The sequence below is a fragment of the Pygocentrus nattereri genome, chromosome 3, assembly GCF_015220715.1.
Source record: "Pygocentrus nattereri isolate fPygNat1 chromosome 3, fPygNat1.pri, whole genome shotgun sequence".
Classification (NCBI taxonomy): Eukaryota; Metazoa; Chordata; class Actinopteri; order Characiformes; family Serrasalmidae; genus Pygocentrus; species Pygocentrus nattereri.
This window is the reverse complement of record NC_051213.1, coordinates 50,362,169-50,389,489: the sequence shown is the minus strand read 5'-3', so window position 1 is coordinate 50,389,489 and position 27,321 is coordinate 50,362,169. Positions and strand designations below refer to the sequence as shown.

At 44.9% G+C, this 27,321-nt stretch overlaps 1 protein-coding gene across 2 annotated transcripts in view; it reads left to right on the top strand.

Annotated features, from left to right (window-relative positions):
• Positions 1 to 460: 460 nt before the first annotated feature.
• The window catches only part of ankib1b (ankyrin repeat and IBR domain containing 1b), a 54,575-nt gene continuing 27,714 nt past the window's right edge, over positions 461 to 27,321 (top strand). The window contains exons 1-6 of one of the 2 annotated variants that reach the window (XM_037537007.1): positions 461 to 680; positions 9,948 to 10,216; positions 12,742 to 13,042; positions 14,107 to 14,289; positions 18,893 to 19,010; positions 25,590 to 25,798. In XM_037537007.1, coding sequence (XP_037392904.1) covers positions 10,029 to 10,216; positions 12,742 to 13,042; positions 14,107 to 14,289; positions 18,893 to 19,010; positions 25,590 to 25,798 — 999 coding nt within the window. In that variant the 5' untranslated portion in view covers positions 461 to 680; positions 9,948 to 10,028. Of the gene's footprint in view, positions 681 to 9,100; positions 9,184 to 9,947; positions 10,217 to 12,741; positions 13,043 to 14,106; positions 14,290 to 18,892; positions 19,011 to 25,589; positions 25,799 to 27,321 lie in introns of those variants that run through there. The other variant, XM_037537008.1, reaches the window with a different exon arrangement.

Sequence of the window (27,321 nt, the reverse complement as noted above, 5' to 3'; positions counted from 1 at the left end):
TTAACTGGTTAAGACGTAAACAGAGCCGTTCAGATCCGTTTGGTTTCCAGAGAAACTTTAGAGGTTAGAGCTGCTCACAGTGGTGGTGATGGGAACCAGACGTCCCCCCTCTAAAAGCTCCTCACAGAAAGTTCCTACATGAGCTGGTTATGATTTCTACGGAGCCCCCGCTGGTGCCATCCTGTATAAATAAAAAAATAACGACTTAGTAAAGCGTGGGAACGAGATCCTAAAGTGTGGCCACGACTTAACCATCTCGTTCCCACGCCTTGCTAAGCCGTGGCCACGCGTTGTTTTTTATTTGTTCATCAGCGGAGCTCCTGAATTTACAAAGTGTCGTTCTTTTTTTTTGTTTACGTTTTTTACTCCGAAGCGAACAGAAAACCACAAAAACTCGGAGCGGCCTCGCCGCGTCAGCGCGCAGGCAGCGGGGACTTTTATTCTGAATTCAGCGTTAAATCAGAGAGGAGACGCAAACATCGCGGTTGATGGCGACTTCACCCCGATTTGAGAGCGTTTACAACAAAGACGGGAGAAGACGGGTTTTCCGGGCTGTTTCGAGTCGCTCTGTTTGGAAGTAAAACGGATCAAAACGCAGAACAACGAGAGTTTCCTCACTTCGGCGAGCCGAGCGGAGCGGAGCAGCAGCCGGACTCCCACATAAAAGCCGTTATCATCTGGTAATCATGTTTTTTTTATTTTTATTTTTATTTTTATTACTAATATTATTAAAAATATTTCAATTTTCTCTGTAAACTACAACCTCCAGATTCTTTAGGTTACTGCATCTATTATTTATTCATCTCCATCATTGCTCGTAATACCGCTGTCCCTCTTCACACGACAAAAAATAGCCAGCCTGGGTTAACTAACTAGTTAACATTAACGTTACTGAGCCCGTATTAATATCGATATTATTATTAATATTAATTAACAAGGCGGCGGTTTCACCTGCTTTGGTGTTAGTTAACGTTATTTTCGGCTTAAGCTGAAAAAATAAACAGACAAATTGAGCTCAGATTTATTTTAAGGTCGACCGTGTTTTGCTTAGTAATGCTAGGTTAACCTAGCTGGGGGTTGGTTATGGAAATAAAATAAAAATAAAGTGGAAATAAATAGAAATAAACTAAACCAACTTGGGTTTTGTTTACCCACCTGAAGGCTCCCAGCGAGCTGGTTAGAGTTAGCGAGGTTAGCAAGCTGGCTAACCTGGCTAACTGCACGTCATTCGCTCTGAGTGGCCACATAAACAAAGATAAACAAGTCGATATTCGTCATAAATCAGGGTCGAAACGAGACAATCTGCGTCGACACGGATAAATGGGTGGCTTAACTAGACGTGTAAGGGATAGAGATGGTTTAACGGTGTCGTTTTATGGGTTTTTGGGCTGTGTTTGGGACGCTTCGCCCTGCAGAGTCGAGGGTGAAGTTGGCTTCTTATTCCAACGGCCCGTTCCACCTTAAACGGGGCAGCGGTTACAAGCTGGCGCCTCGGGCGAGGGTGAAGTTGGCTATTTATCCCTCCGTTCCACCTTAAATGGGGCAGCAGTTACAAGCTGGCGCCTCGGGCGAGGGTGGAGTTGGCTTCTTATCCCTCCGTTCCACCTTAAATGGGGCAGCAGTTACAAGCTGGCGCCTCAGACGAGGGTGAAGTTCGCTTCTTATCCCTCCGTTCCACCTTAAACGGGGCAGCGGTTACAAGCTGGCGCCTCGGGCGAGGGTGAAGTTGGCTTCTTATCCCTCCGTTCCACCTTAAATGGGGCAGCAGTTACAAGCTGGCGCCTCAGACGAGGGTGAAGTTCGCTTCTTATCCCTCCGTTCCACCTTAAACGGGGCAGCGGTTACAAGCTGGCGCCTCGGACGAGGGTGAAGTTGGCTTCTTATCCCTCCGTTCCACCTTAAATGTGACAGCGGTTACAAGCTGGCGCCTCGGGCGAGGGTGAAGTTGGCTTCTTATCCTTCCACTCCACCTTAAATGGGGCAGCGGTTACAAGCTGGCGCCTCGGGCGAGGGTGAAGTTGGCTTCTTATCCTTCCACTCCACCTTAAATGGGGCAGCAGTTACAAGCTGGCGCCTCGGGCGAGGGTGGAGTTGGCTTCTTATCCCTCCGTTCCACCTTAAATGGGGCAGCGGTTACAAGCTGGCGCCTCAGGCGAGGGTGAAGTTGGCTTCTTATCCTTCCACTCCACCTTAAATGGGGCAGCAGTTACAAGCTGGCGCCTCGGGCGAGGGTGGAGTTGGCTTCTTATCCCTCCGTTCCACCTTAAATGGGGCAGCGGTTACAAGCTGGCGCCTCAGGCGAGGGTGAAGTTGGCTTCTTATCCTTCCACTCCACCTTAAATGGGGCAGCGGTTACAAGCTGGCGCCTCGGGCGAGGGTGGAGTTGGCTTCTTATCCCTCCACTCCACCTTAAATGGGGCAGCGGTTACAAGCTGGCGCCTCGGGCGAGGGTGAAGTTGGCTTCTTATCCCTCCACTCCACCTTAAATGGGACAGCGGTTACAAGCTGGCGCCTCGGGCGAGGGTGGAGTTGGCTTCTTATCCCTCCGTTCCACCTTAAATGGGCCAGCAGTTACAAGCTGGCGCCTCAGGCGAGGGTGAAGTTGGCTTCTTATCCTTCCACTCCACCTTAAATGGGGCAGCGGTTACAAGCTGGCGCCTCGGGCGAGGGTGAAGTTGGCTTCTTATCCTTCCACTCCACCTTAAATGGGGCAGCGGTTACAAGCTGGCGCCTCGGGCGAGGGTGAAGTTGGCTTCTTATCCTTCCACTCCACCTTAAATGGGGCAGCAGTTACAAGCTGGCGCCTCGGGCGAGGGTGGAGTTGGCTTCTTATCCTTCCGTTCCACCTTAAATGGGGCAGCGGTTACAAGCTGGCGCCTCAGGCGAGGGTGAAGTTGGCTTCTTATCCTTCCGTTCCACCTTAAATGGGGCAGCGGTTACAAGCTGGCGCCTCAGGCGAGGGTGAAGTTGGCTTCTTATCCTTCTACTCCACCTTAAATGGGGCAGCAGTTACAAGCTGGCGCCTCGGGCGAGGGTGGAGTTGGCTTCTTATCCCTCCGTTCCACCTTAAATGGGGCAGCGGTTACAAGCTGGCGCCTCAGGCGAGGGTGAAGTTGGCTTCTTATCCTTCCACTCCACCTTAAATGGGGCAGCAGTTACAAGCTGGCGCCTCGGGCGAGGGTGGAGTTGGCTTCTTATCCCTCCGTTCCACCTTAAATGGGGCAGCGGTTACAAGCTGGCGCCTCAGGCGAGGGTGAAGTTGGCTTCTTATCCTTCCACTCCACCTTAAATGGGGCAGCAGTTACAAGCTAGCGCCTCGGGCGAGGGTGGAGTTGGCTTCTTATCCCTCCACTCCACCTTAAATGGGGCAGCGGTTACAAGCTGGCGCCTCGGGCGAGGGTGAAGTTGGCTTCTTATCCCTCCACTCCACCTTAAATGGGGCAGCGGTTACAAGCTGGCGCCTCGGGCGAGGGTGAAGTTGGCTTCTTATCCCTCCACTCCACCTTAAATGGGACAGCGGTTACAAGCTGGCGCCTCGGGCGAGGGTGGAGTTGGCTTCTTATCCCTCCGTTCCACCTTAAATGGGGCAGCAGTTACAAGCTGGCGCCTCAGGCGAGGGTGAAGTTGGCTTCTTATCCTTCCACTCCACCTTAAATGGGGCAGCAGTTACAAGCTGGCGCCTCGGGCGAGGGTGGAGTTGGCTTCTTATCCCTCCGTTCCACCTTAAATGGGGCAGCGGTTACAAGCTGGCGCCTCAGGCGAGGGTGAAGTTGGCTTCTTATCCCTCCGTTCCACCTTAAATGGGGCAGCGGTTACAAGCTGGCGCCTCAGGCGAGGGTGAAGTTGGCTTCTTATCCTTCCACTCCACCTTAAATGGGGCAGCAGTTACAAGCTGGCGCCTCGGGCGAGGGTGGAGTTGGCTTCTTATCCCTCCGTTCCACCTTAAATGGGGCAGCGGTTACAAGCTGGCGCCTCGGGCGAGGGTGGAGTTGGCTTCTTATCCCTCCGTTCCACCTTAAATGGGGCAGCGGTTACAAGCTGGCGCCTCGGGCGAGGGTGGAGTTGGCTCTGTTCCTCTCAGGAGATTAATTATGCGGGAATTGTGAAAAATCAGTGGGAATCAACTTTTAACACTCGGCTGGTTAGTTGAGCTGTGATTAGTGACCGTGGGTTGTAATCACTGGGGCAGTCGTGGGCTGGAGGTCAGGGAACTGGCCCTGTGACCGGAAGGTCGCCGGTTCGATCCCCAGTGCTGACAGTCCATGACTGAGGTGTCCTTGAGCAAGACACCTGACCCCCAACTGCTCCCCGGGCGGCGTGGAGAGGGCTGCCCACCGCTCCGGGCAGGTGTGCTCACTGCCCCCTAGTGGGTATGATGGGTTACATGCGGAGGTGGAATTTCCCGTTTGTGGGATTAATGAAAGTATCTCTTAACTGTCCGTGCTGATGGGTGTCTGTGGATAAGGTGTGGTTGTCCAGCAAGGTGTGGAGAGCAGAGGCTGTAAACAGACTCCAGGGTTCTTCTAGGAAACAGACGGGTCTGTCGCTGTAAACAGCCCAGAGGAGCTGGACACTCGAGGAAACGGGCAGGTGCTTCACCCTCACCGTGCTATTATCTGACCGCAGAGACCTGCCGTGTAGTTCCCCTCTATAGTTCTACATCTGTTCTTCAGAGTCTGGACCCTCACAGAGCAGGTACTGTTTGGGTGGTGGATCATTCTCAGGACTGCATTGACACTGGTGGTGGTGTGTTAGTGTGTGTTGTGCTGGTGCGAGTGGATCAGACACAGCAGTGCTGGAGGTTTTAAACACCTCAGTGTTGGTGCTGGACTGAGAACCAAAAATATCCAGCAGGCAGCGTCCTGTGACCACTGAAGGACTAGAGGATGACCAACAGATGAGCTCTCGTCTCTGACTTAACTTCTGCAAGGTGGACTGACAGTGAGTGGACACAGTGTTTAAACACTCAGTGGTTAAAAACTGATCCACTCACACCAGCACAACACACACTAACACACCACCACCAGGTCAGTGTTACTGCAGTGCTGAGAATGACCCACCACCCAAACAGTACCTGCTCTGTGAGGGTCCATGGGGGTCCTGACCACTGAAGAACAGGGTAACAGAGTATCAGAGAAACAGATGGACTACAGTCTGTAACTGTAGAACTACAGAGTGCAGCCATACAGTAAGTGGAGCTGATCAAGTGGACAGTGAGCGTAGAAACAAGGAGGTGGTCTGGACATCCTGCCTGACCGGTGTCTGCGCCTCGGTCGGAATAGTAGGTCAGTCTGATTGAGGCCCTTGTGAATACGGTTTCCGTCCCACTGAAAACGAATAATCAGTGGAGTCATACCTGAGCGTACACCTGCGTCTGATGACGGGGCGCAGCTGCTGCTCGTCTGGCTCTGACTGGACTCGTGTGACGCTCGTCGTCACGGTGACCTGCTCCGACGCGTGAGACGACTCTGATTCCGTGTTTTGTGCATGTAAACAGGCTTTAATCAGAGTTTAAGCCGGGAGGAGTTTTCCGTGGGCGCCGGGAGGAGTGAGTTTTCCGCGGGCGCCGCGAGGAGTGAGTTTTCCGCGGGCGCCGCGAGGAGTGAGTTTTCCGCGGGCGCCGCGAGGGTTCTCTTTATCTACTTTTAGGGAAATCTGACGTTTCAGGTCAAGTTTATGCAGAAATATCAAATTCACAAACCTTCAAGCGCCGCTGTCTGCTGCAGAATGAACCCAGTTCAGCGCCACTTCCCAGCTAAACGTCTAAAATATGGCAGTTTTGACTCCTTTTCGCTGTGCGGCTTTACAGGCTGACCAGTCCGGTGGAGAGATGACGACAAATAATCAATAATAAACGGGAAGAAACGACCGGCTTTCAGTCTGTGCTCCCCTGGTGTCGCTCGTCATGCAGTAACTCGGTGTGATAACGTTGTTTTATGGTTAGTTTAATTATGTAAGGAAGAATCCAGTTAAATTTTCAGACATTATTTTTTGAGCATTGCCAAGATTTCATTGTGGAATGAATTCGGTTTTGAGTGGCTGTCCTGTCCAGGCATTTAAAATCGCTGCATTCCTTTAAATAATCAAATGGCTCTCATTAAATGAACCAGAAAGCAAAGTTTATGTAGTAAAGCTGTGGTAATACTGAGTATTACTAAAGAACGTTGTGCAAAAAAAAAAACATAAAAACAAACCAAAAAACCAGAAACCCGCCTACAACGCCGTGGGGGGACCCTGGCTCGTTGAAATCTCACTCTAACGGAACTGTGGAAGCTGGCAGCTCCGTGCTCTTCTAGAGGAAGACAGTCACCAGTTCACTATACCTCCAAAAGTCCTCACTCCCCCATCCAGATCACTGAATCCAGGTGTTCCAGTCACTTCCGTGGCCACAGGTGTATAAAGCCGAGCCCCTCGGCCTGCAGACTGCTTCTACAGACATTAGTGAAAGAATGGGTCACTCTCAGGAGCTCAGTGAATTCCAGCGTGGTACCGTGATCGGACGCCACCTGTGCAGCAAGTCCAGTCGTGAAATTTCCTCACTACTAAATATTCCACAGTCCACTGTCAGTGGGATTATAACAAAGTGGAAGCGATTGGGAACGACAGCAGCTCAGCCACGAAGTGGTCGGCCACGTAAAACGACAGAGCGGTCAGCGGATGCTGAGGGGCATAGTGCGCAGAGGTCACCGACTTTCTGCAGAGTCAATCACTACAGACCTCCAAACTTCATGTGGCCTTCAGATCAGCTCAAGAACAGCGTAGAGAGCTTCATGGAATGGGTTTCCATGGCCGAGCAGCTGCATCCAAGCCTTACATCACCAAGCGCAATGCAAAGCGTGGAATGCAGTGGAGTAAAGCGCCGCCACTGGACTCTAGAGCAGTGGAGACGAGTTCTCTGGAGTGACCAATCACGCTTCTCCGTCTGGGAATCCGATGGACGAGTCTGGGTTTGGCGGTTGCCAGGAGACGGTACTTGTCTGCCTGCATTGTGCCGAGTGTAAAGTTTGGTGGAGGGGGGATCATGGTGTGGGGGTGTTTTTCAGGAGTTGGGCTCGGCCCCTTAGTTCCAGTGAAAGGAACTCTTAAAGCTTCAGCACCAAGAGATTCTGGACAATTTCCTGCTCCCAACTTTGTGGGAACAGTTTGGGGACGACCCCTTCCTGTTCCAACATGACTGCACACCAGTGCACAAAGCAGGTCCATAAAGACGTGGATGAGCCAGTTTGGTGTGGAAGAACTTGACTGGCCTGCACAGAGTCCTGACCTCAACCCCATAGAACACCTTTGGGATGAATTAGAGCGGAGACTGTGAGCCAGGCCTTCTCGTCCAACATCACTGTCTGACCTCACAAATGAGCTTCTGGAAGAACGGTCAGAAATTCCCATAAACACTCCTAACCCTTGTGGAAAGTCTTCCCAGAAGAGCTGAAGCTGTTATAGCTGCAAAGGGTGGGCCGACATCATATTAAACCCTATGGATTAAGAGTGGGATGTCACTCAAGTTCATATGCGTGTGAAGCCAGACGACCGAATACTTTTGGAAATATAGTGTATATTACACAAATAAAATGATCAAAAAGACCGTTAAATTGTTAATTGTTGTGATTTGTAACAGTTCCAGCTGCTTCTAGATGAAGCAGGAAATGAGCTTAGAACTAGAAACGTAAGATCTCTCGTCTTGTTTCAGACGTTACCTTTATAAGGCGAATGCAGTGAACTGTGTAAGTTCGTGATTATATGAGAAGAATTAAGTTTTGATAGTAATTGATCTGGGCGTATCAATTTTAAAAAGCTTAGATTTTCTGAAATCTTGGTAAAATAAGTCTGAGAATTGGTGCAGGATCCTGTAGTGTTGCTGAACACTCTGTCCTCTAATGTCCACAGCAGAAGGCACTAAAATAAACGAACTAAAAATAAAACTAAAACCAACTGTTGATGCAGCCTTAAAACTAACTGAAACCGAAACTGCAAAACAGAATCAGAAATTAAAGGGGAACTCCGCAGATTTATTTTTTTAAACTTCTGCATAGTTAACTGGTTAAATATGTAAACGGACTCATTCACAGCGATGTGGTATCTAAATAAACTGACTGAGTCAGAGCCGCTCCCAGTGGTGGTGATAGGAACCAGACGTCTCCCTCTAAAAGCTCAGAAAGTTCCTACATGAGCTGGTTCTGAATTCACTGCCTGATGACTGAGACGCTGTTTTATGATAATTTTTATATTTTATTTGAGAATAACCAACAAGTTTCTACTATAAAGCCAGTTTTTGGGATGTTAACGTATTTTGGAGTTTAATATTGGAATTACTGATATTAAGGCACATAAAGGCAATAGAACACTAGAGAGTGTGTGTTATGGTGTATGTATGTGCACATATAGTCACTGAGATACAAGTTTTGATCCAATGTTTGTTTGTTTATGTTTTTCTGTTCCTTTTGTACCTCATTTGAAATTGCTGAAAGACAAAATTTACGTGTGTGTGTGTGTGTGTGTGTGTGTGTGTGTGTGTGTAAAAGCTGCTGTTGGAAGAAAACCTTGTATTTTAGTTTTTGCCGTAATCTGAAAACGCCTGTTGCTCTTTACATTGTGTATAAATTTCCTGATGAATGGACTGAAAGAAACGGCCCAAAATGACTTGGAAAACATTCTGGTTCCATTGACTTCCATTAAAAATGGAGCAGGCCTCTTCCCCTCCTGTAAAGTTACCATTGTTCAGGTCTTGCATGCTGTTTACTGTTTTTCTGTTGGTCAAATTTGCCCGTGTCTTTTTCCATGTCGGAGCATTTGTGGCGTTCCTCTTCTGCTGTTTGTGTAAAGGCTACACAGGAAGACGCTGAAGCTTGTCCAGAAATGGTCCTGCTCCAGGCTGCCCTGCGTACGGCCGTGATGCAGCCCGTCGGGTGAAACGCACACATCATCTGACGCGTCTCCTCAGGTGCCCATGTGGACAGATGGCGTGAGTGGGGGGGTATAACTGTGGGCTGCTGATTCCTGCCCTCCACACAACCTGCTCTCGGTGGGTTGTGGGAGCTGGCAGAGCGAGCCGGAAGCCCCCGGAGTTTCTGGAGGAAAACGTGTGGAGTGTGAGTCAGTCTGCTGGTAGAAATCGCACCAGCCTTCAGCGCTGATGAACATATAGGCTTGATAATTCATAACGCTGGAGCCTTCGGTTGGATTTTGGTAGGTAATTTGCAGCTGGGGGTGGGCAACATGCTGTGATTATAAGACTAGAGGGCGCTCCTGAGTGAGTAACCAGCAGTAATGCGCTCAATAGACCGGCCGGCGAGCGGTCGCAGGAATGCTGACCGGTCAGCGCTCAGCCACGTTATATCTGATTTGTCACCAAACTGTCACTTTAAAAAAAGCACTGAGATGAATTAATGAATCTTAATTGTTTTTGATTAGATTAAACTCTGAATTCGCTGTGGTCCTTTAAGGTTCCTGGGCTTCTGTGTGGAAAAGCAGCACTTTCCTCCTCCAAGTATACAGAAATGCGTCTGGTAGGACCCTCGGCATCTGCTGGTGTCAGGCCCCTCATGTGGCCGGACATGTGACTTTGTTTTGTGGACACTGCTGGGCCACGGCGAGGAGGAGTAACTCTTCAGACTTACCAAGTCTGCACACACTTCAGAGGCCTTGCGTGCTCGGCTGGTTCACTGGGCTATAGGCCGAAACGGGCGCTGGAAAGCAGGTTCTGAGCAGGATTTGGGAATTCTTTGACCGCTCAGAGCTGTCTGGGGCCGTCACGGTTGTTCGATTGCACTCGATCCTGAGCCTGACTGACTGGTGCCTTTAAAGCTCATCTCTAACTTTGATTTGTCATTTTTAATTCTTCTATTTCTCATTTAGCGTATCGGCGTTGGCAGTCGAGAGCGCTGCTTCGTTTACTTTGTCCTGGTTAGGATGTGTTGAAGTGACGTGTCTGTTTTTCCGATGTTTTTTAGGAGCTACACCATGCTGGCAGTCTGCAGGTCTACAGGCTAAACTAGCGCTGTCGTTGTCGTAGCGCTGGGGGGCGCTGAGCGATGGGGAACACGGCGACCAAGTTTCGCAAAGCGCTGATCAATGGAGACGAGGTTCTAGCGTACCAGCTGTACGAGGGAAACCCGCAGTTTAAAGAGTCTCTGGACCCCAACACCTCGTACGGGGAGCCTTACCAGCACAACACCCCGCTACACTACGCCGCTCGACATGCCATGACCCGCATTCTCAGGTAAAACGCACTGGGTTGCCAGATTGCTTGTAGTTTCCAACAAAAATAATACTTGATGCTCGCTATTTGACCGACATGGATCAATAATAAGCTTTTAACGTTATTTTAACCGCTGATATCTTGCCTTCGAAAACTTGCAGAATTTGCAAAAATTGCAGGCATTCAAGTTGCCACTAGATGGCGCCGTTTTACGTAACTTTTAATGTCTTTTAAACATTTAAAAAAAAAAAAAGCCTGAACAACGAAACTATAAATAATTTTATTTGATTTGTTCGTGCATCTTATTTCCATAACTCGCAGCAGTAATAGCAATAATATTCATGGTCCTTGATTGCGTCGTTAGGAAGACCTCGTCACGTTTCAGCGGTTGTTGCGGAAAAACCCGAAGTCGTATAGGATGTGATGATTCGTTGGACTCTGCAAATTCTGCCCAGCCACCAAAATGCGTTTTGATTGGTCACATTTGGGCCAATACTGTCATCTGTGTCACCGGCTTGTGCCGTCAGTATTCCCTACACCAGCTTCCGGAAGGAGCAGGTTTCTGTACAGCGTTTTCCTGCATTTAAGTTTTATGAAATCTAATTGCATAAAAATAGACATTAACCGATTATACTGATTATAAAAGTGAATTAATATAAACAATATATGTGCAATGATGGAAAATAGGGCTTGTAAAGAAAGTGTGACTGTGGTGTGAAGCTGCTGATGTTACTTAGTCGACGGTGTAACAACTCAGTGTTATACATACTGTGTTTATGATGATAATCAGGTGTTAAATATTCGTTGGTGTGTTGAATATGATGATAAAATGTGCTGTAATGCGTTTTAACCCCACCCCATTCGCATCCCAGTGTTTCCCCACCCCCTATTTTCGGGTCACGCTGGGTGACGGTCACTATTTACGCAGATTGGATGTCCAAACCCAGCTTAGATGGTCTTGCCAGCCGTTTTGATGGAAACAAGGACAATGTCTCCGATGTTTCGCTGATAAATGACAGTGGTTTTCAGTACACAAACAGGAAAAGTTGCAGTGTAGGAAAAGTGTACGGAATACCGCGCTGTTATGTTAACTCTGGCCTCGTTTCCGCTGTCGAGCCAGATGGTTCTCCGGGCCGTGCTGGGCCGTTCTGCTGTCGGGCTTGTGAGATCGGTTACGGTTTCTTGTTCCTTGTGCTGCACGACTAAATCAGAACTAAAAATACTGAAGAAAAGGACGGGGGTAACTGATAAAAGGCTAATAGCTACATACCACACTCCTCAAAATGGGTGTGTTATTGGACCGCCTGGTACTGAGACAGCCTGGACTATGGTGGGTTTAACCTGTAGCCAGCTAACTACACAAGCATTAACGTCGATATGATTTCAAATCAATATCAAAACCTCCAATGAACGACTTTTTTGCCTGCATGGTTTGCTGACAAGGTCTTTACTGTAAATATGCTCTACATATTCTTAATGTAAGTCGTCTCAGCATCCAGATGGGAATTCGTGTGGATTTTACGTCAGTCCAGCTCGACATTCGTCATAATTTCGCGCTGTTGAGACTCATAAATATTCTGGACTATAATTAGAAGAGACTCTAGAAGAGATTTCCAAAGAAACGTCCGAACGTGGCCGCAGGAGAACGAGGCTGCAGCGCCACAGAACAGGTAAAAGCCTGGAAGCAGAGTTTAAAGAATCCGAGGATGCGAACCGAAGAAGTGACCGCGCCCTTTTTACGGCGAGCCGAGCACATTCTGGATGATGAGCCCGGCTGTCGGTCAGTGAAGCTTCCTGGTGGCTCCTATGATGCTGGAGAAGATGAAGCTGATCCTCCGGGAGCGACTGGCGTTCGTTGGCGGTCGTGATTGTTTACCTCTGGATGAGCCGTGAAGCAGCGTGACGCTCAGTTTAGTGTCTGATCTGTCTGTCAGACTGTCACATTGGACTTGGGCCACTTTTGCCTGCTGTGTGAACGTAGCCGTGGCTTCCGTGTCTCAGAGTGGACGTACATGAACACACGGAGTGTGTTAGGAAGAAATCTAAATAACCGACATTGACAGGATTACGTCGGTTCGAGGTTCTGAATGTCGGCTTTGATTACTTTTCGATTAATCGTCCAGCCCGACAACAGACTACGTTATATTTCTGATATTTTGGGCATTAGAATTTTTTCGAGTCTTTATCCTCTCAACGGGTCTGTACCACTGCAGGAGGCACCGAACACTGATGTCCACCACTGCCAGTGACCCGACGTTACTCTCGCCTTTTTTAATCATCTATGCTTCTGATGGCAGGGCACCAGTTAGTCGAGTAGAACCTGCACTGGGGTGCTTCAGCATTAACTGAGCTGAGTTAGCTAGCATTAGCTTAGTTCGGAGACTCCAGCGTCAGACATCAGAGAATAGGCTTAATTTCGGCTTCCGGTTCCTGATTTTGGTGTTTGCAAGAACAGAATTGAAACATTTTCGGTTCTACTCAGAGCAAACTTTACGTTTAAGTTCTGGTTTTAGCCCCTCATTATTCTGTCCCCCCAACCCCCACAGGTCCTTCCTCTTCAGCAAGGATGGAAACCCCAACAAGCGGAACGTGCACAACGAGACGGCGCTGCACATGCTGTGCATGGGGCCGCACATCCTGCTGCCAGAGGGGGCGCTACAGCCCCGCCTGGCCCGGCCGTACGAGGACGAACGCCGCCGAGCCGACTGCCTGCAGATGATCCTGAAGTGGACCGGCGCCAAGCTGGACCGCGGCGAGTACGAGAGCGCCGATGTCAACGCCACAGACAATAAGAAGAACACGCCGCTGCACTACGCCGCCGCCTCAGGGATGAAGACCTGCGTGGAGGTGGGCACGTGGTTTAAAGGTGGACTTTTACCACGGATTATAATAATAACACGTTTCCCTGAACTTAAAGAAGAGAAAACCCACTGACTCTGTACTTGAAACTGTGCTAGAGTCAATGGGCAGATGCTGAGTTCTGTGCACAAACCAATGAAATGTTGGAAGTTCGAGCTTCTGCTGTTTTTGTGGATTTCTCCTGTCCGTGGTGATCAGCAGGCGGACTGAATAAACCCAAATAATTTGACAGTCAACTATTCATGTGAAATAACCAGCTAATAATCGATCAATCAGCTTAAATATAGTCTGTAAATGTAGCCCGACAGTGTTGACATGCTGTCTGTTCTGTTCTCCACACATTAAAAGCCCATAATTTAGAGATACAGTAGGTACCAAACATTAAGCTAAAAATAAGTGATCAAAAAAAATGTATCAAATGCTATAAAACTTCATAACTTTTTCACATGCTGGTTTACTAGATGAGCTCTGCCTCAACTGGTTTCCAGGATGAGCAGGTGGAATCTTTTTTAAAACTACGTTTACAAATGAATTTTTATTTCTTTTATTTTTTTTAGCTAATTAACTGCACGTAGTTGGCCTGATAAATGCAAACCAAATCTTATATCTCCAAAATGATAACTTTACAGGAGAAGGAAAAAACCGGCCTTACTTGTAATGTAAGTCAATGGAACCAGACGTTTGTCCAAGTCAATTTGGGCCACTTCTTTTAGTCCATTCATCATAAAATTTACAGACAGTGTAAAGAGCAACAGGCACTTTCAGATTAAGTCAAAAACTGAAAAGTTTTCTTCAAATTCATTAGTTTTCCAAATTTCCCATCTCCCCAAAACTTCCTAAGTTCACCAATAACATACATAAAATACATACGATATGAATAAAATGCCTAAATTCCCAAACTTCCCAAATTCACCAGTTCCCAAAACTTACCAAACTTCTGCATTTCCCAAACCATTTGCCAGTTTTCCCAAACCTTTCCAATTCCCAAACGTCCCCAGTTCTCAAACGTCTTTTCTGGGTGATGTATTTCATAACTCTTGTTTTCTGTGCAGCTTCTGGTGACGCGTAACGCAGACCTGTTTGCGGAGAACGAGAATAAGGAGACTCCGTGTGACTGTGCAGAGAAACAGCACCATAAGGAGCTGGCCCTCAGTCTGGAGTCTCAGATGGTTTTCTCCACAGATCCCAACGCCGAGGACATCGAGGCTGAGTACGCTGCCCTGGACCGCAGGGAGGTGAGCTTTATGAACTAACGTGCGTTTCAACTGCGCCAGGTTTGAGCAACATTCAGTAAAGTTTTCACTTATTTATTTAAATATTCAGTTAAAATAAAATAGCTTTTAAACAAAAAAAGATAAATGTTTGACTCCGTTCTACAGTTTCTCATTAGGCTGAATGAATAACCGACTCTAAATGTAGGTATTGTGATATAAACCGAGTCTGTTCTACAGTTTCTCATTAGACTGAATGAATAACCGACTCTAAATGTAGGTATTGTGATATAAACCGAGTCCGTTCTACAGTTTCTCATTAGACTGAATGAATAACCGACTCTAAATGTAGGTATTGTGATATAAACCGAGTCTGTTCTACAGTTTCTCATTAGACTGAATGAATAACCGACTCTAAATGTAGGTATTGTGATATAAACCGAGTCCGTTCTACAGTTTCTCATTAGACTGAATGAATAACCGACTCTAAATGTAGGTATTGTGATATAAACCGAGTCCGTTCTACAGTTTCTCATTAGACTGAATGAATAACCGACTCTAAATGTAGGTATTGTGATATAAACCGAGTCCGTTCTACAGTTTCTCATTAGACTGAATGAATAACCGACTCTAAATGTAGGTATTGTGATATAAACCGAGTCCGTTCTACAGTTTCTCATTAGGCTGAATGAATAACCGACTCTAAATGTAGGTATTGTGATATAAACCGAGTCCGTTCTACAGTTTCTCATTAGGCTGAATGAATAACCGACTCTAAATGTAGGTATTGTGATATAAACCGAGTCCGTTCTACAGTTTCTCATTAGACTGAATGAATAACCGGCTCTAAATGTAGGTATTGTGATATAAACCGAGTCCGTTCTACAGTTTCTCATTAGACTGAATGAATAACCGACTCTAAATGTAGGTATTGTGATATAAACCGAGTCCGTTCTACAGTTTCTCATTAGACTGAATGAATAACCGACTCTAAATGTAGGTATTGTGATATAAACCGAGTCCGTTCTACAGTTTCTCATTAGACTGAATGAATAACCGACTCTAAATGTAGGTATTGTGATATAAACCGAGTCCGTTCTACAGTTTCTCATTAGACTGAGTGAATAACCGGCTCTAAATGTAGGTATTGTGATATAAACCGAGTCCGTTCTACAGTTTCTCATTAGACTGAGTGAATAACCGGCTCTAAATGTAGGTATTGTGATATAAACCGAGTCCGTTCTACAGTTTCTCATTAGGCTGAATGAATAACCGGCTCTAAATGTAGGTATTGTGATATAAACCGAGTCCGTTCTACAGTTTCTCATTAGACTGAATGAATAACCGACTCTAAATGTAGGTATTGTGATATAAACCGAGTCCGTTCTACAGTTTCTCATTAGGCTGAATGAATAACCGGCTCTAAATGTAGGTATTGTGATATAAACCGAGTCCGTTCTACAGTTTCTCATTAGACTGAATGAATAACCGACTCTAAATGTAGGTATTGTGATATAAACCGAGTCTGTTCTACAGTTTCTCATTAGGCTGAATGAATAACCGACTCTAAATGTAGGTATTGTGATATAAACCGAGTCCGTTCTACAGTTTCTCATTAGACTGAATGAATAACCGACTCTAAATGTAGGTATTGTGATATAAACCGAGTCCGTTCTACAGTTTCTCATTAGACTGAATGAATAACCGGCTCTAAATGTAGGTATTGTGATATAAACCGAGTCCGTTCTACAGTTTCTCATTAGACTGAATGAATAACCGGCTCTAAATGTAGGTATTGTGATATAAACCGAGTCCGTTCTACAGTTTCTCATTAGGCTGAATGAATAACCGACTCTAATTGTAGGTATTGTGATATAAACCGAGTCCGTTCTACAGTTTCTCATTAGGCTGAATGAATAACCGACTCTAAATGTAGGTATTGTGATATAAACCGAGTCCGTTCTACAGTTTCTCATTAGGCTGAATGAATAACCGACTCTAAATGTAGGTATTGTGATATAAACCGAGTCCGTTCTACAGTTTCTCATTAGGCTGAATGAATAACCGACTCTAAATGTAGGTATTGTGATATAAACCGAGTCCGTTCTACAGTTTCTCATTAGGCTGAATGAATAACCGACTCTAAATGTAGGTATTGTGATATAAACCGAGTCCGTTCTACAGTTTCTCATTAGGCTGAATGAATAACCGACTCTAAATGTAGGTATTGTGATATAAACCGAGTCCGTTCTACAGTTTCTCATTAGACTGAATGAATAACCGACTCTAAATGTAGGTATTGTGATATAAACCGAGTCCGTTCTACAGTTTCTCATTAGACTGAATGAATAACCGACTCTAAATGTAGGTATTGTGATATAAACCGAGTCCGTTCTACAGTTTCTCATTAGACTGAATGAATAACCGACTCTAAATGTAGGTATTGTGATATAAACCGAGTCCGTTCTACAGTTTCTCATTAGACTGAATGAATAACCGACTCTAAATGTAGGTATTGTGATATAAACCGAGTCCGTTCTACAGTTTCTCATTAGACTGAATGAATAACCGACTCTAAATGTAGGTATTGTGATATAAACCGAGTCCGTTCTACAGTTTCTCATTAGACTGAATGAATAACCGACTCTAAATGTAGGTATTGTGATATAAACCGAGTCCGTTCTACAGTTTCTCATTAGACTGAATGAATAACCGGCTCTAAATGTAGGTATTGTGATATAAACCGAGTCCGTTCTACAGTTTCTCATTAGACTGAATGAATAACCGGCTCTAAATGTAGGTATTGTGATATAAACCGAGTCCGTTCTACAGTTTCTCATTAGGCTGAATGAATAACCGGCTCTAAATGTAGGTATTGTGATATAAACCGAGTCCGTTCTACAGTTTCTCATTAGGCTGAATGAATAACCGGCTCTAAATGTAGGTATTGTGATATAAACCGAGTCCGTTCTACAGTTTCTCATTAGACTGAATGAATAACCGGCTCTAAATGTAGGTATTGTGATATAAACCGAGTCCGTTCTACAGTTTCTCATTAGACTGAATGAATAACCGACTCTAAATGTAGGTATTGTGATATAAACCGAGTCCGTTCTACAGTTTCTCATTAGACTGAATGAATAACCGACTCTAAATGTAGGTATTGTGATATAAACCGAGTCCGTTCTACAGTTTCTCATTAGACTGAACGAATAACCGGCTCTAAATGTAGGTATTGTGATATAAACCGAGTCCGTTCTACAGTTTCTCATTAGACTGAACGAATAACCGGCTCTAAATGTAGGTATTGTGATATAAACCGAGTCCGTTCTACAGTTTCTCATTAGGCTGAACGAATAACCGACTCTAAATGTAGGTATTGTGATATAAACCGAGTCCGTTCTACAGTTTCTCATTAGGCTGAATGAATAACCGACTCTAAATGTAGGTATTGTGATATAAACCGAGTTCGTTCTACAGTTTCTCATTAGGCTGAATGAATAACCGGCTCTAAATGTAGGTATTGTGATATAAACCGAGTCCGTTCTACAGTTTCTCATTAGGCTGAATGAATAACCGGCTCTAAATGTAGGTATTGTGATATAAACCGAGTCCGTTCTACAGTTTCTCATTAGGCTGAATGAATAACCGGCTCTAAATGTAGGTATTGTGATATAAACCGAGTCCGTTCTACAGTTTCTCATTAGGCTGAATGAATAACCGGCTCTAAATGTAGGTATTGTGATATAAACCGAGTCCGTTCTACAGTTTCTCATTAGACTGAATGAATAACCGGCTCTAAATGTAGGTATTGTGATATAAACCGAGTCCGTTCTACAGTTTCTCATTAGACTGAATGAATAACCGGCTCTAAATGTAGGTATTGTGATATAAACCGAGTCCGTTCTACAGTTTCTCATTAGACTGAATGAATAACCGGCTCTAAATGTAGGTATTGTGATATAAACCGAGTCCGTTCTACAGTTTCTCATTAGACTGAATGAATAACCGACTCTAAATGTAGGTATTGTGATATAAACCGAGTCCGTTCTACAGTTTCTCATTAGACTGAATGAATAACCGACTCTAAATATAGGTATTGTGATATAAACCGAGTCCGTTCTACAGTTTCTCATTAGACTGAATGAATAACCGGCTCTAAATGTAGGTATTGTGATATAAACCGAGTCCGTTCTACAGTTTCTCATTAGGCTGAACGAATAACCGACTCTAAATGTAGGTATTGTGATATAAACCGAGTCCGTTCTACAGTTTCTCATTAGGCTGAACGAATAACCGACTCTAAATGTAGGTATTGTGATATAAACCGAGTTCGTTCTACAGTTTCTCATTAGGCTGAATGAATAACCGACTCTAAATGTAGGTATTGTGATATAAACCGAGTTCGTTCTACAGTTTCTCATTAGGCTGAATGAATAACCGACTCTAAATGTAGGTATTGTGATATAAACCGAGTCTGTTCTACAGTTTCTCATTAGGCTGAATGAATAACCGACTCTAAATGTAGGTATTGTGATATAAACCGAGTCCGTTCTACAGTTTCTCATTAGACTGAATGAATAACCGGCTGTACATGTAAAGCTTGTCTGTCCGTGTCCTGTTCCAGTTTTACGAGGGTTTGCGGGTGCAGGACCTGCGGAGGCTGAAGGATATGCTGATAGTGGAGACGGCCGACATGCTTCAGGCTCCTCTCTTCACCGCGGAGGCTCTGCTCAGGGCTCACGGTATGTGCTGCGTATACTTCGCTGAGCTGTTATTAACGAATGCAGCTTATAAAACCAGCTGATCGTGGCTCTCCTGACCAAATAGAGGACCAGTCACATGGTCAGAGTTTAAGCATTGTTTACTGCCCTGTCGTGGCTCCACAGCTGAATCAGATCAGTAGGTAATAATAAAATAATCCTCCTCTACAGTAAAATAAAGCTCTGCTGATCCTTCAACACAGTTTAACAGTAAATGGTCTTAAACGCTGGAGTTAATGTAGAACTGCTGATTCACCCTTTAACCCTGAAGATCAGCGCAGACGGCTGGTCACCATAGCAACACAGACGACAGTCTGGCCCAGTTAGTAGATAACGACCTGGCAAAAAGAGAGATTTAAGACGGACATCGATAATTTGGAGACGAATGGACTGATAAGTGTTTATAATCAGTCCAGCTGGTTTCCTGATACGTTTAACCTGCAACGCGAAACAGACACACAAACATTGTGAAGCTGGCGTTGCTTCTCGTTCTAATTTTCCCGTTCCACCTTAAATGGCGCCTGCTGAAGCTGGCAAATGAGAAGCGACTTAAAGTTCATAATGAATCGAAGATTGAGAGACATTTTTACCACATTTGTTCACAGCCGAGATGGTCACCAGTGTTGTGGCTCTCAAGGTGGTGTGATTGTTGCTCAAAGGACAGAATAGCTCTTCTTAACATTCGGGTTGTGACCCCTGACCTAACTAATGCAAACCCGGATAAAACGGAGGCAATCGGGAATAACCCTCTCTGCCCAGTGAGAGAGATGATCTACAGGATCTGTGAGCAGCCACATCAGCTCAGTGTTTACAGTAAACTTAAGTGAAAGTGCTACAGGCGTTTATCTCCATGAAAATCGCAGCGACAAGCGACGAAGCGCCAATAAACCGTACATCAGCACTCAGGCTCTCGCACTGACACAGAGGCTTCTTTCAAATAACTGGTCAGGGAGCCGGGAATGCCAGGAAGCCGCGCCAGAGGCAGAGCACCGTACTCCCTCCTGGACTTCTCGTGTTTATAAGTGACTCCCCCTGTTGGCGGCTTAAGGCATTTTCCCTCTGTTCTGTAATAAATACAGAAGACGACACACTGTGACCCTTAGGGTGGTAACAGTGGCTGTGCAGACATAGCCACGCCCCCAGTAAGGGCTGGGTCGTTTATTGAGGTTTTTTTTTTTTTTATTATTATAATTTTGGCTTCTATATAATTTTGATTCATGAAAATCAGATAAAACGTTTTTTGTGCTGCATTCCGTTTTGCGGTGATGTGCTCATTTTGTCCTGCGTTATAAATCCAGCGCATCCTTTTTTTTAGTGAACACTGTTATCCGATCTATATTCCCATCTGCTTCTTCTTCTGCTTCTTATTTTTCCTGCCACACTTCTGTCCGCTACTTCACCCTTTTCCGTAAAATCTTCATTAAATTAGATTTATTTTCCCCGTAGTAATGAATAGGATGCAAACTGGCGCACACATCTACTGATATTATTATATATCTACTATATTCACTCATTTTGAATTTGATGCCTGCAACACGTTCCAGAGAAGTTGGGACAGGGGCAGCAAAAGACTGGCCTGCCTGCAGTCCAGACCGTCTCCCATTGAAAATGTGTGGCGCATTATGAAGCCCAAAATACGACAGCGGAGACCCCGGACTGCTGAGCAGCTGAAGCTGGACATCAAGCAGGAATGGGAAAGAATTCCACCTACAAAGCTTCAACAATCCGTGTCCTCAGTTCCCAAACGCTTATTGAGTGTTAAAGGAAAGGTGATGTAACACAGTGGGAAACACGCCCCTGTCCCAACTTCTCTGGAACGTGTTGCAGGCATCAAATTCAAAATGAGGGAATATTTGCAAAAAACAATAAAGTTTATCCGTTTGAACATTAAATATCTCGTCTTTGTAGTGGATTCAATTGAATATAGGATGAAAAGGATTTGCAGATCATCGTTTTCTGTTTTACACAACGTCCCAACTTCACTGGAACTGGGGTTGTACTTGTTTTTGTTTCTCGGTTCTGTTTAAAGTTCCAGGAAATGCACTTCTTTAAAAGATCAATGCATGATGTTTCCAAAGCCCGTGAGTAATTGTGATAAATAATCGTGATAATGTGTTTTGCCGTAATCGAGCAGCCGTACTCACCGTGTGACCACAACTAAACCGTTACAGCGCTGGGTTTGGGCCGTTATGCGAGCATGTCTCTACGAGGCGAGCATATTGAGCTTTTTGTCTAGATCTGTGCTCTGATAAAAGGTAAAATATTGTTTTTAATAATGTGAACTAATAAAAATCTCCCGTCTGTCCCTATCCTAGCTATCTTGGGTTATTAGTTATTAGATCATTGGCTATTCGAGTCCAGTACACCACTAATGACCCTCAGCAGACCGTTAAGCTCCTTTTCATGCATTTTTGCTGGAACACTTAAAATTTTGTAGCTGTTAAACTGTTAAGTTTCTTTGGCACGCAACTCGTAATGGGATCAGTGCTTTCTTTAATTCTCTCCAATTATGTGAGCCGGCCCTGTTCCAGATGAGTGGGGCCCATGAGGAAAATAGGGCAGAGTCCCGCTTCACCACGCTTTCTATTATTATTACTCGGGCCTCTCTGGAGACGGAGAGCAGTTACAGTGCAGTGCCACCTCCAGTCTGGATTCTCGCCCATCAGACTGGGCACATGCTAAACGACAGGCTTCTTTTTCCAAGGAGAGACGTTCAGTAACGCTACGACAACACATGCATGCGTTAATGTCCACTCGTATATCCATTCGTACATCTTATAACCCAAACCTCTCCTGCTTTTATTCTTTAAAAGTTCTTTTAAATAAAATAATTACATGTTTTAAAACTTGAGAAGATACCAAGGAAAAAAGTGTGTGTGTGTGTGTGTGTGTGTGTGTGTGTATATATATATATATATATATGTGTGTGTGTGTGTGTGTGTGTGTGTGAGACCGCCACTTCATTGTTTTTATTTTTTTTATTGTAATTAATAGAATGCATCATAAATGTTTGTACGATCTTGTTATAACAGTATTTTGCACCCCTAGGAAAAGTGACTTGATGTCAAATTCACAGGAAAATCTTAAACAAAGTATCGTTTTCATTACTTCATACAACTCGGCCCAAAAATGTCTTAATAAGCGTTCCCAAAACAGCGGCCAGCGCCCTGTTCCCCACACATCCTCCAACATCCTTGATTTTCTGTAGGTTTCTGCTTTGGAGTAATGAAAACATCAAGTAGCACATTTTCAGTCGGAGTAAACGGATTTAGAGTGATGATTAGTGCAGTCTGGGCTTCCGCTTTGCGTCGTGGTGATCCAGAGAGCCTTTAATGATCAGTTATGAAGCTACAGGATCAGAGTCTGTTCAGTCCTGTCTTGATTTTGACCATTCGTCGTCTCCATTGTTTCTAGTGAAAGGAACAAAGACGTTGTACAACCAAAAGCCAGTTGTTTCCTTGCTCTTTGAACTCTGAGACCGAGATGGTCACCTTGTTTCAAGACTCTAGTGACCAGCATTCAAGTCCAAGAGTCCAAGTTGTTAGATATTAAACCTATAAGGTAAAAATGTCCAACCAGTGTACACAGTGTGGCCAAAAGTATGTAGACACCTGACCATCTAACCTGTATGAGCTTGTTGGACGTCTCATTTCAATTCTATGGGTATGAGTGTCTGTGGGAATCTGTGCCCATTCAGTAAAAAGAGCATTTGTGCAGTCAGGCACTGATGTTGGACGAGAGGGTGTGGCTCACAATCGACATTCCAGCTTATCCCAAAGGTGTTCAGTGGGGTTGAGGTCCGGGCTCTGTGCAGACCACTGGGGTTCCTCCATACCAGACTGGTCACTCAATGTCTTTATGGAGCTGCTTTGTGCTCAGAGTCTCGGTCCTGCTGATAACAGGAAAGGCTCTTCCCCAAACTGCTGACACAAAGCTGGAAAATGTCTTTGTGCTGTAGCATCAACATCAGCCTGCACTGGAAGTGAGAGACCAAACCCTGAAAAACAGCCCAGCTCATTATCCCTCCTCCACCAAACTTTACTGTTAGTTCTGCATTCTGGTAGGTCACGTTCTCCTGGCATCCACCAAACCCAGATTCATCATCATCCTGTCAGATAGAGAAGCTGATTCATCACTCTAGAGAACAGAGTTCCACTGTTCCAGAGTCCAGTGGCGGTCCTTTACACCCCTCCAGCCCACACTTGGCATTGCACATAGTGATCTTAGGCTTGTGTGCAGCTACTCAGCTCTGGAAACCCATTTCATGAAGCTTTTGATGGAAAGTTCTTGTGATGTCGCTTTCAGAGGCAGTTTGGAGCTCTGTAGTGAGGGATGCCACAGAGCATAGAAGCTACATGCTTCAGCACTCATTGACTCCTTTCTGTGATTTTGCATGATCTATGGCTTCGTGGCTGAGCTGTTGTTTATCTAAGGTGCTTTCATTTTACAATATCACTTGCAGTTGTCCAGGGCAGCTCTAGCAGTGCAGAACTTTCACAAGCTGGCTTGTGGTAGAGGTTCATTATATGACAGCCCTATTTAAAGTTAACTGAGCTCTCTGTCAGTGTTTGTCTATGGAGACTGCAGGGCTGTGTACTTGATCTTATCCACCTGTTAGCAATGGGTGTGGCTGAAACACCTGAACTCAATAATTAGTATGGGTGTCCACATAATTCTGGCCATGTAGCACATTGTCAGCCGATCTTGACTCCTGCGTTTTTATAAGTACTTTTTGGATAAAGCCGTAAAATGATGATAATATTTCTCAGTATAAGAATAACCCCATTTACACACCTGTAATTAATCATTAAAACTTTTTAAAGGTTTTTATATCTCAGAAACTAATGAAAATACAAGGCTCACATTTTGCACACTTACTGTTAACCACAGTGCCATGATTTTATGACCATATGAAGCAAATCGGAAATGATTAGTCATGTTAGTTGCCTGCTTTGGTGTCTCAAGTCTTTCAGAGGTTTGGAGTGAAATAGTTCATTGTAAAGACTCAGATTTCTTCTCACAACTCTCATAAAACAGCGTCTCAGTCATCAGGCAGTGAATTCAGAACCAGTTCATGTAGGAACTTTCTGTAGGAGCTTTTAGAGGGACGTCTGGTTCCCATCACCACCACTGTGAACGGTTCTGACTCGGTCAGTTTATCTAGAAGCCGAACGGTTCTGTTTACATCTCAACCAGTTAATTATGCAGAAAATTGGGGAAAATTGGTGGAGTTTCCCTTTCAGTATGTTTATTGTGTCTGAAATGAGAACAGAGCCCATCTTTGTTTGTATGACGGCGTGGTCAGGCCTAACCTGTCATTTTGAAGAGGAAGGCACAGAAAGTTGGACTTGGAGCTTCTGTTGTTGAAAGTCACGAGTAAAGCAGAGCTTCTACGCAGGAGGCCCTTGTGCAGTAAGAGGTTACTCATTATTGATCATGACATGTTTGACCCACTTTAGGCCTTTTTTTAAAGCCCGTGGGAGTTTTTTCTGAACCACAGCAGAGCTCAGTGCAAATTTGAATGGGCTTCTGCTTCAGTGTCCTGTGAGGGAACATCTGGAAGGAATAGTTTTGGGCTTGGGGGAGGTTAGGGTTTCCTCTGCGTTCAGACCAGGACTTTATCTGAGCTTGATCTCTCCACTGATAACATCACAAGGCTGAGGCCGGACTAATTACACATTGACCTTCTGTCCTCTGATGTCACTCAGCTCATTTAAGAATGATGGACACGCACAGTTAATGCATTTGACTTCATATAAAGGAAATCGTCTTCGTGAGGTGCTGGCGGCCTGTGGAGGTCAGTGCGGGCTGAACTGTATGTTGGGTCCTGTTAGGGATGAGCAGTGTTTGGATATCTCACTGTAATCGAGATCAATTCTTTCATGGTGTATGATGGGTGTGGACAGGGCTCATAGAATAGTATGGTCATGACACAATGCAGCGGATTGGGATTGGATGTCCCGATCCTCTACAGTGGATCGGAATTCAGGGTCAGATGTCATGTCGTGATCTGATGTAGTGGATAGGGATTGGATTAATGTTGCAATGCAATACAGTGGACAGGAATTTGAGGTCATACTACAATCCGATAGAGCAGATAGGGAGTGGATTCATGTTACGATCTGACACAGAGGATAGGGATTGGATGTCATACTGTGGTCTGATACAGTGGATAGGAAAGAGGAGATGTACTATGATCCGATACAGCAGATAGGGATCGGATTCATGTTACAGTCTGATATGATTGAAAGGAATCATGTTACAGTCCGATGCAGTGGATAGGACTCATGTTACGATTCAATACAGCAGATGGGGATTGGATGTCATGATGATCTGGTGCAGTGGACAGGGATTGGATATCATGTCATGATGCGGTGCAGCGGATAGGGATTGGACATGATGTCATGTTTAAAATAAATATAATCAGCACAGACATTAAACTGTATAGTGCACATTACAGTAAACTATATAACAACACTGACCGGCTGTAGGTCAGTTTAACAGCGTAAACCGTAAACTTGTTTCGTACAGTACTCATCCCGTTCTCCCTCTTCCACTCAGACTGGGACAGAGAGAAGCTTCTGGAAGCTTGGATGTCCAACGCTGAGGACTGCTGTCAGCGCTCCGGTGTGTTGATGCCCACTCCACCACCCCGAGGCTATAACGCCTGGGATACACTCCCATCACCCCGAACCCCACGCACCACCCGCTCTTCCATCACCTCTCCCGACGAGATCAGCCTCTCTCCGGCCGACGATGATCGCTCCCTGGTGAGGAGACCGATATGATTTGGTTTACAGAATTCCAGAGAAATCTTTTCGTTATCACAGTGCAAGAAAGAAGATTGTTATTTATGCAATTCAAGATACAGAATTCGTTTAACATATTTCCAAAGATGGGAAGGGTTTATGCATTTTCAGAAAGAGAATTTTTGTATGTGGAATATTGGAGGTAGATTTTGCTTTATAGAATTCCACAGAGGAGTTTTGTAAAGGTACTCCAGAGAGGGGATTTTAGTTTACTTAATTGGTTTATGGAGAACCAAAGTTAATATTTTAGCTTTATGAATTTCCAAAATTCAATTCTGGTTTAGGGAATGCCAGACAGAGGATTTGGTTTATGGACTTTCAGAAGGAGGATTTGATTAACAGAATTCCACAAAGAGGTTTTTTTTTTTGTTTTAGAATTCCTGAGAGTTCAGATGAATTCATTTATAAGCATGTTACCAACTCCCAAATTGGTGAACACACAGAAACCTAGTCGTGTTCATGAGTTCTTCATGCTTTTCAAAAATCTGTTTTTCCCGTCCACAAAAACACCGGAAACAGTTTTCAAAAATCTGCCCCGTTAGAGCTTTTTTAAAATCCTCTAATTTCAGTGACTGTAAATGCAGTTCTTATTTTGAACGGCCATTGAACGGCCTGAGTGTCCATCCTGAAACATCCTGAAACCTCTCAGGAGGGTCAGTTAGCACTTCATGGCTCTGGACTGTCGAGACGGTCAAAGTCCTCGGTCAGCTGCAGCACAGTCAGTCCTTTCAGATATCAGTGCAGACATTGTGCTCAGACAAAGCGCTCTGTTCCCCTCAGATACCACGGCACGCAGTGGACACCCTGATGTCCAGCTTCACAAATACCCTCTCATACGAGCATTAGCTCACCAAACATCATCATATCCTCATTTCAGAGAGTTACTGCGGGGAAGTCTGTGTGTTGACCCTCTCAGTGGCTTTAATGCGTTAAATATGGTGATTATAAAATCTACTGTGATGCTCTGACGTGTGTAACACACAAGACGGTCTGTAACGCTGAACAGCTGGATCGTAATAAAGTTTATAGAGCTTGTAAACAACCGTGGGATGGAGGCCCGTCATGACATCATCTCATTTTATTCGTTCATTTTTGCCAGCACTTCGATTTTCCCCGGTTTCATCTTTAACAGCCGTGATGTAAATGTAGTGGAATAAATCACTGTGCTGATGGTTTTCCACTTGGCTACTGTAGTTCAGCCGCTCTTCCTCCAACTCGTTCACAAACCTCAGGAAAACTCAAGGGGGTGATGGTGATACTGAGTCTCGTGAAAGTTTCATCTTTTTATGGAGTTACGTTTTTGTCTTGTGGACTTCTGGAGACAGTGTTTTTGTTTATGGAATTTCAGAAAGAGCATTTGGTTTGCAGAATTCCAGAGGTAACACTTTCCAAGTTCATGGATTACCAAAGATAAGGTTTGGTTTATGGAATTCTGTACATAGGATGTTGTTTGTGCAATACTGTGAATGGGATTTTGTCTTTGG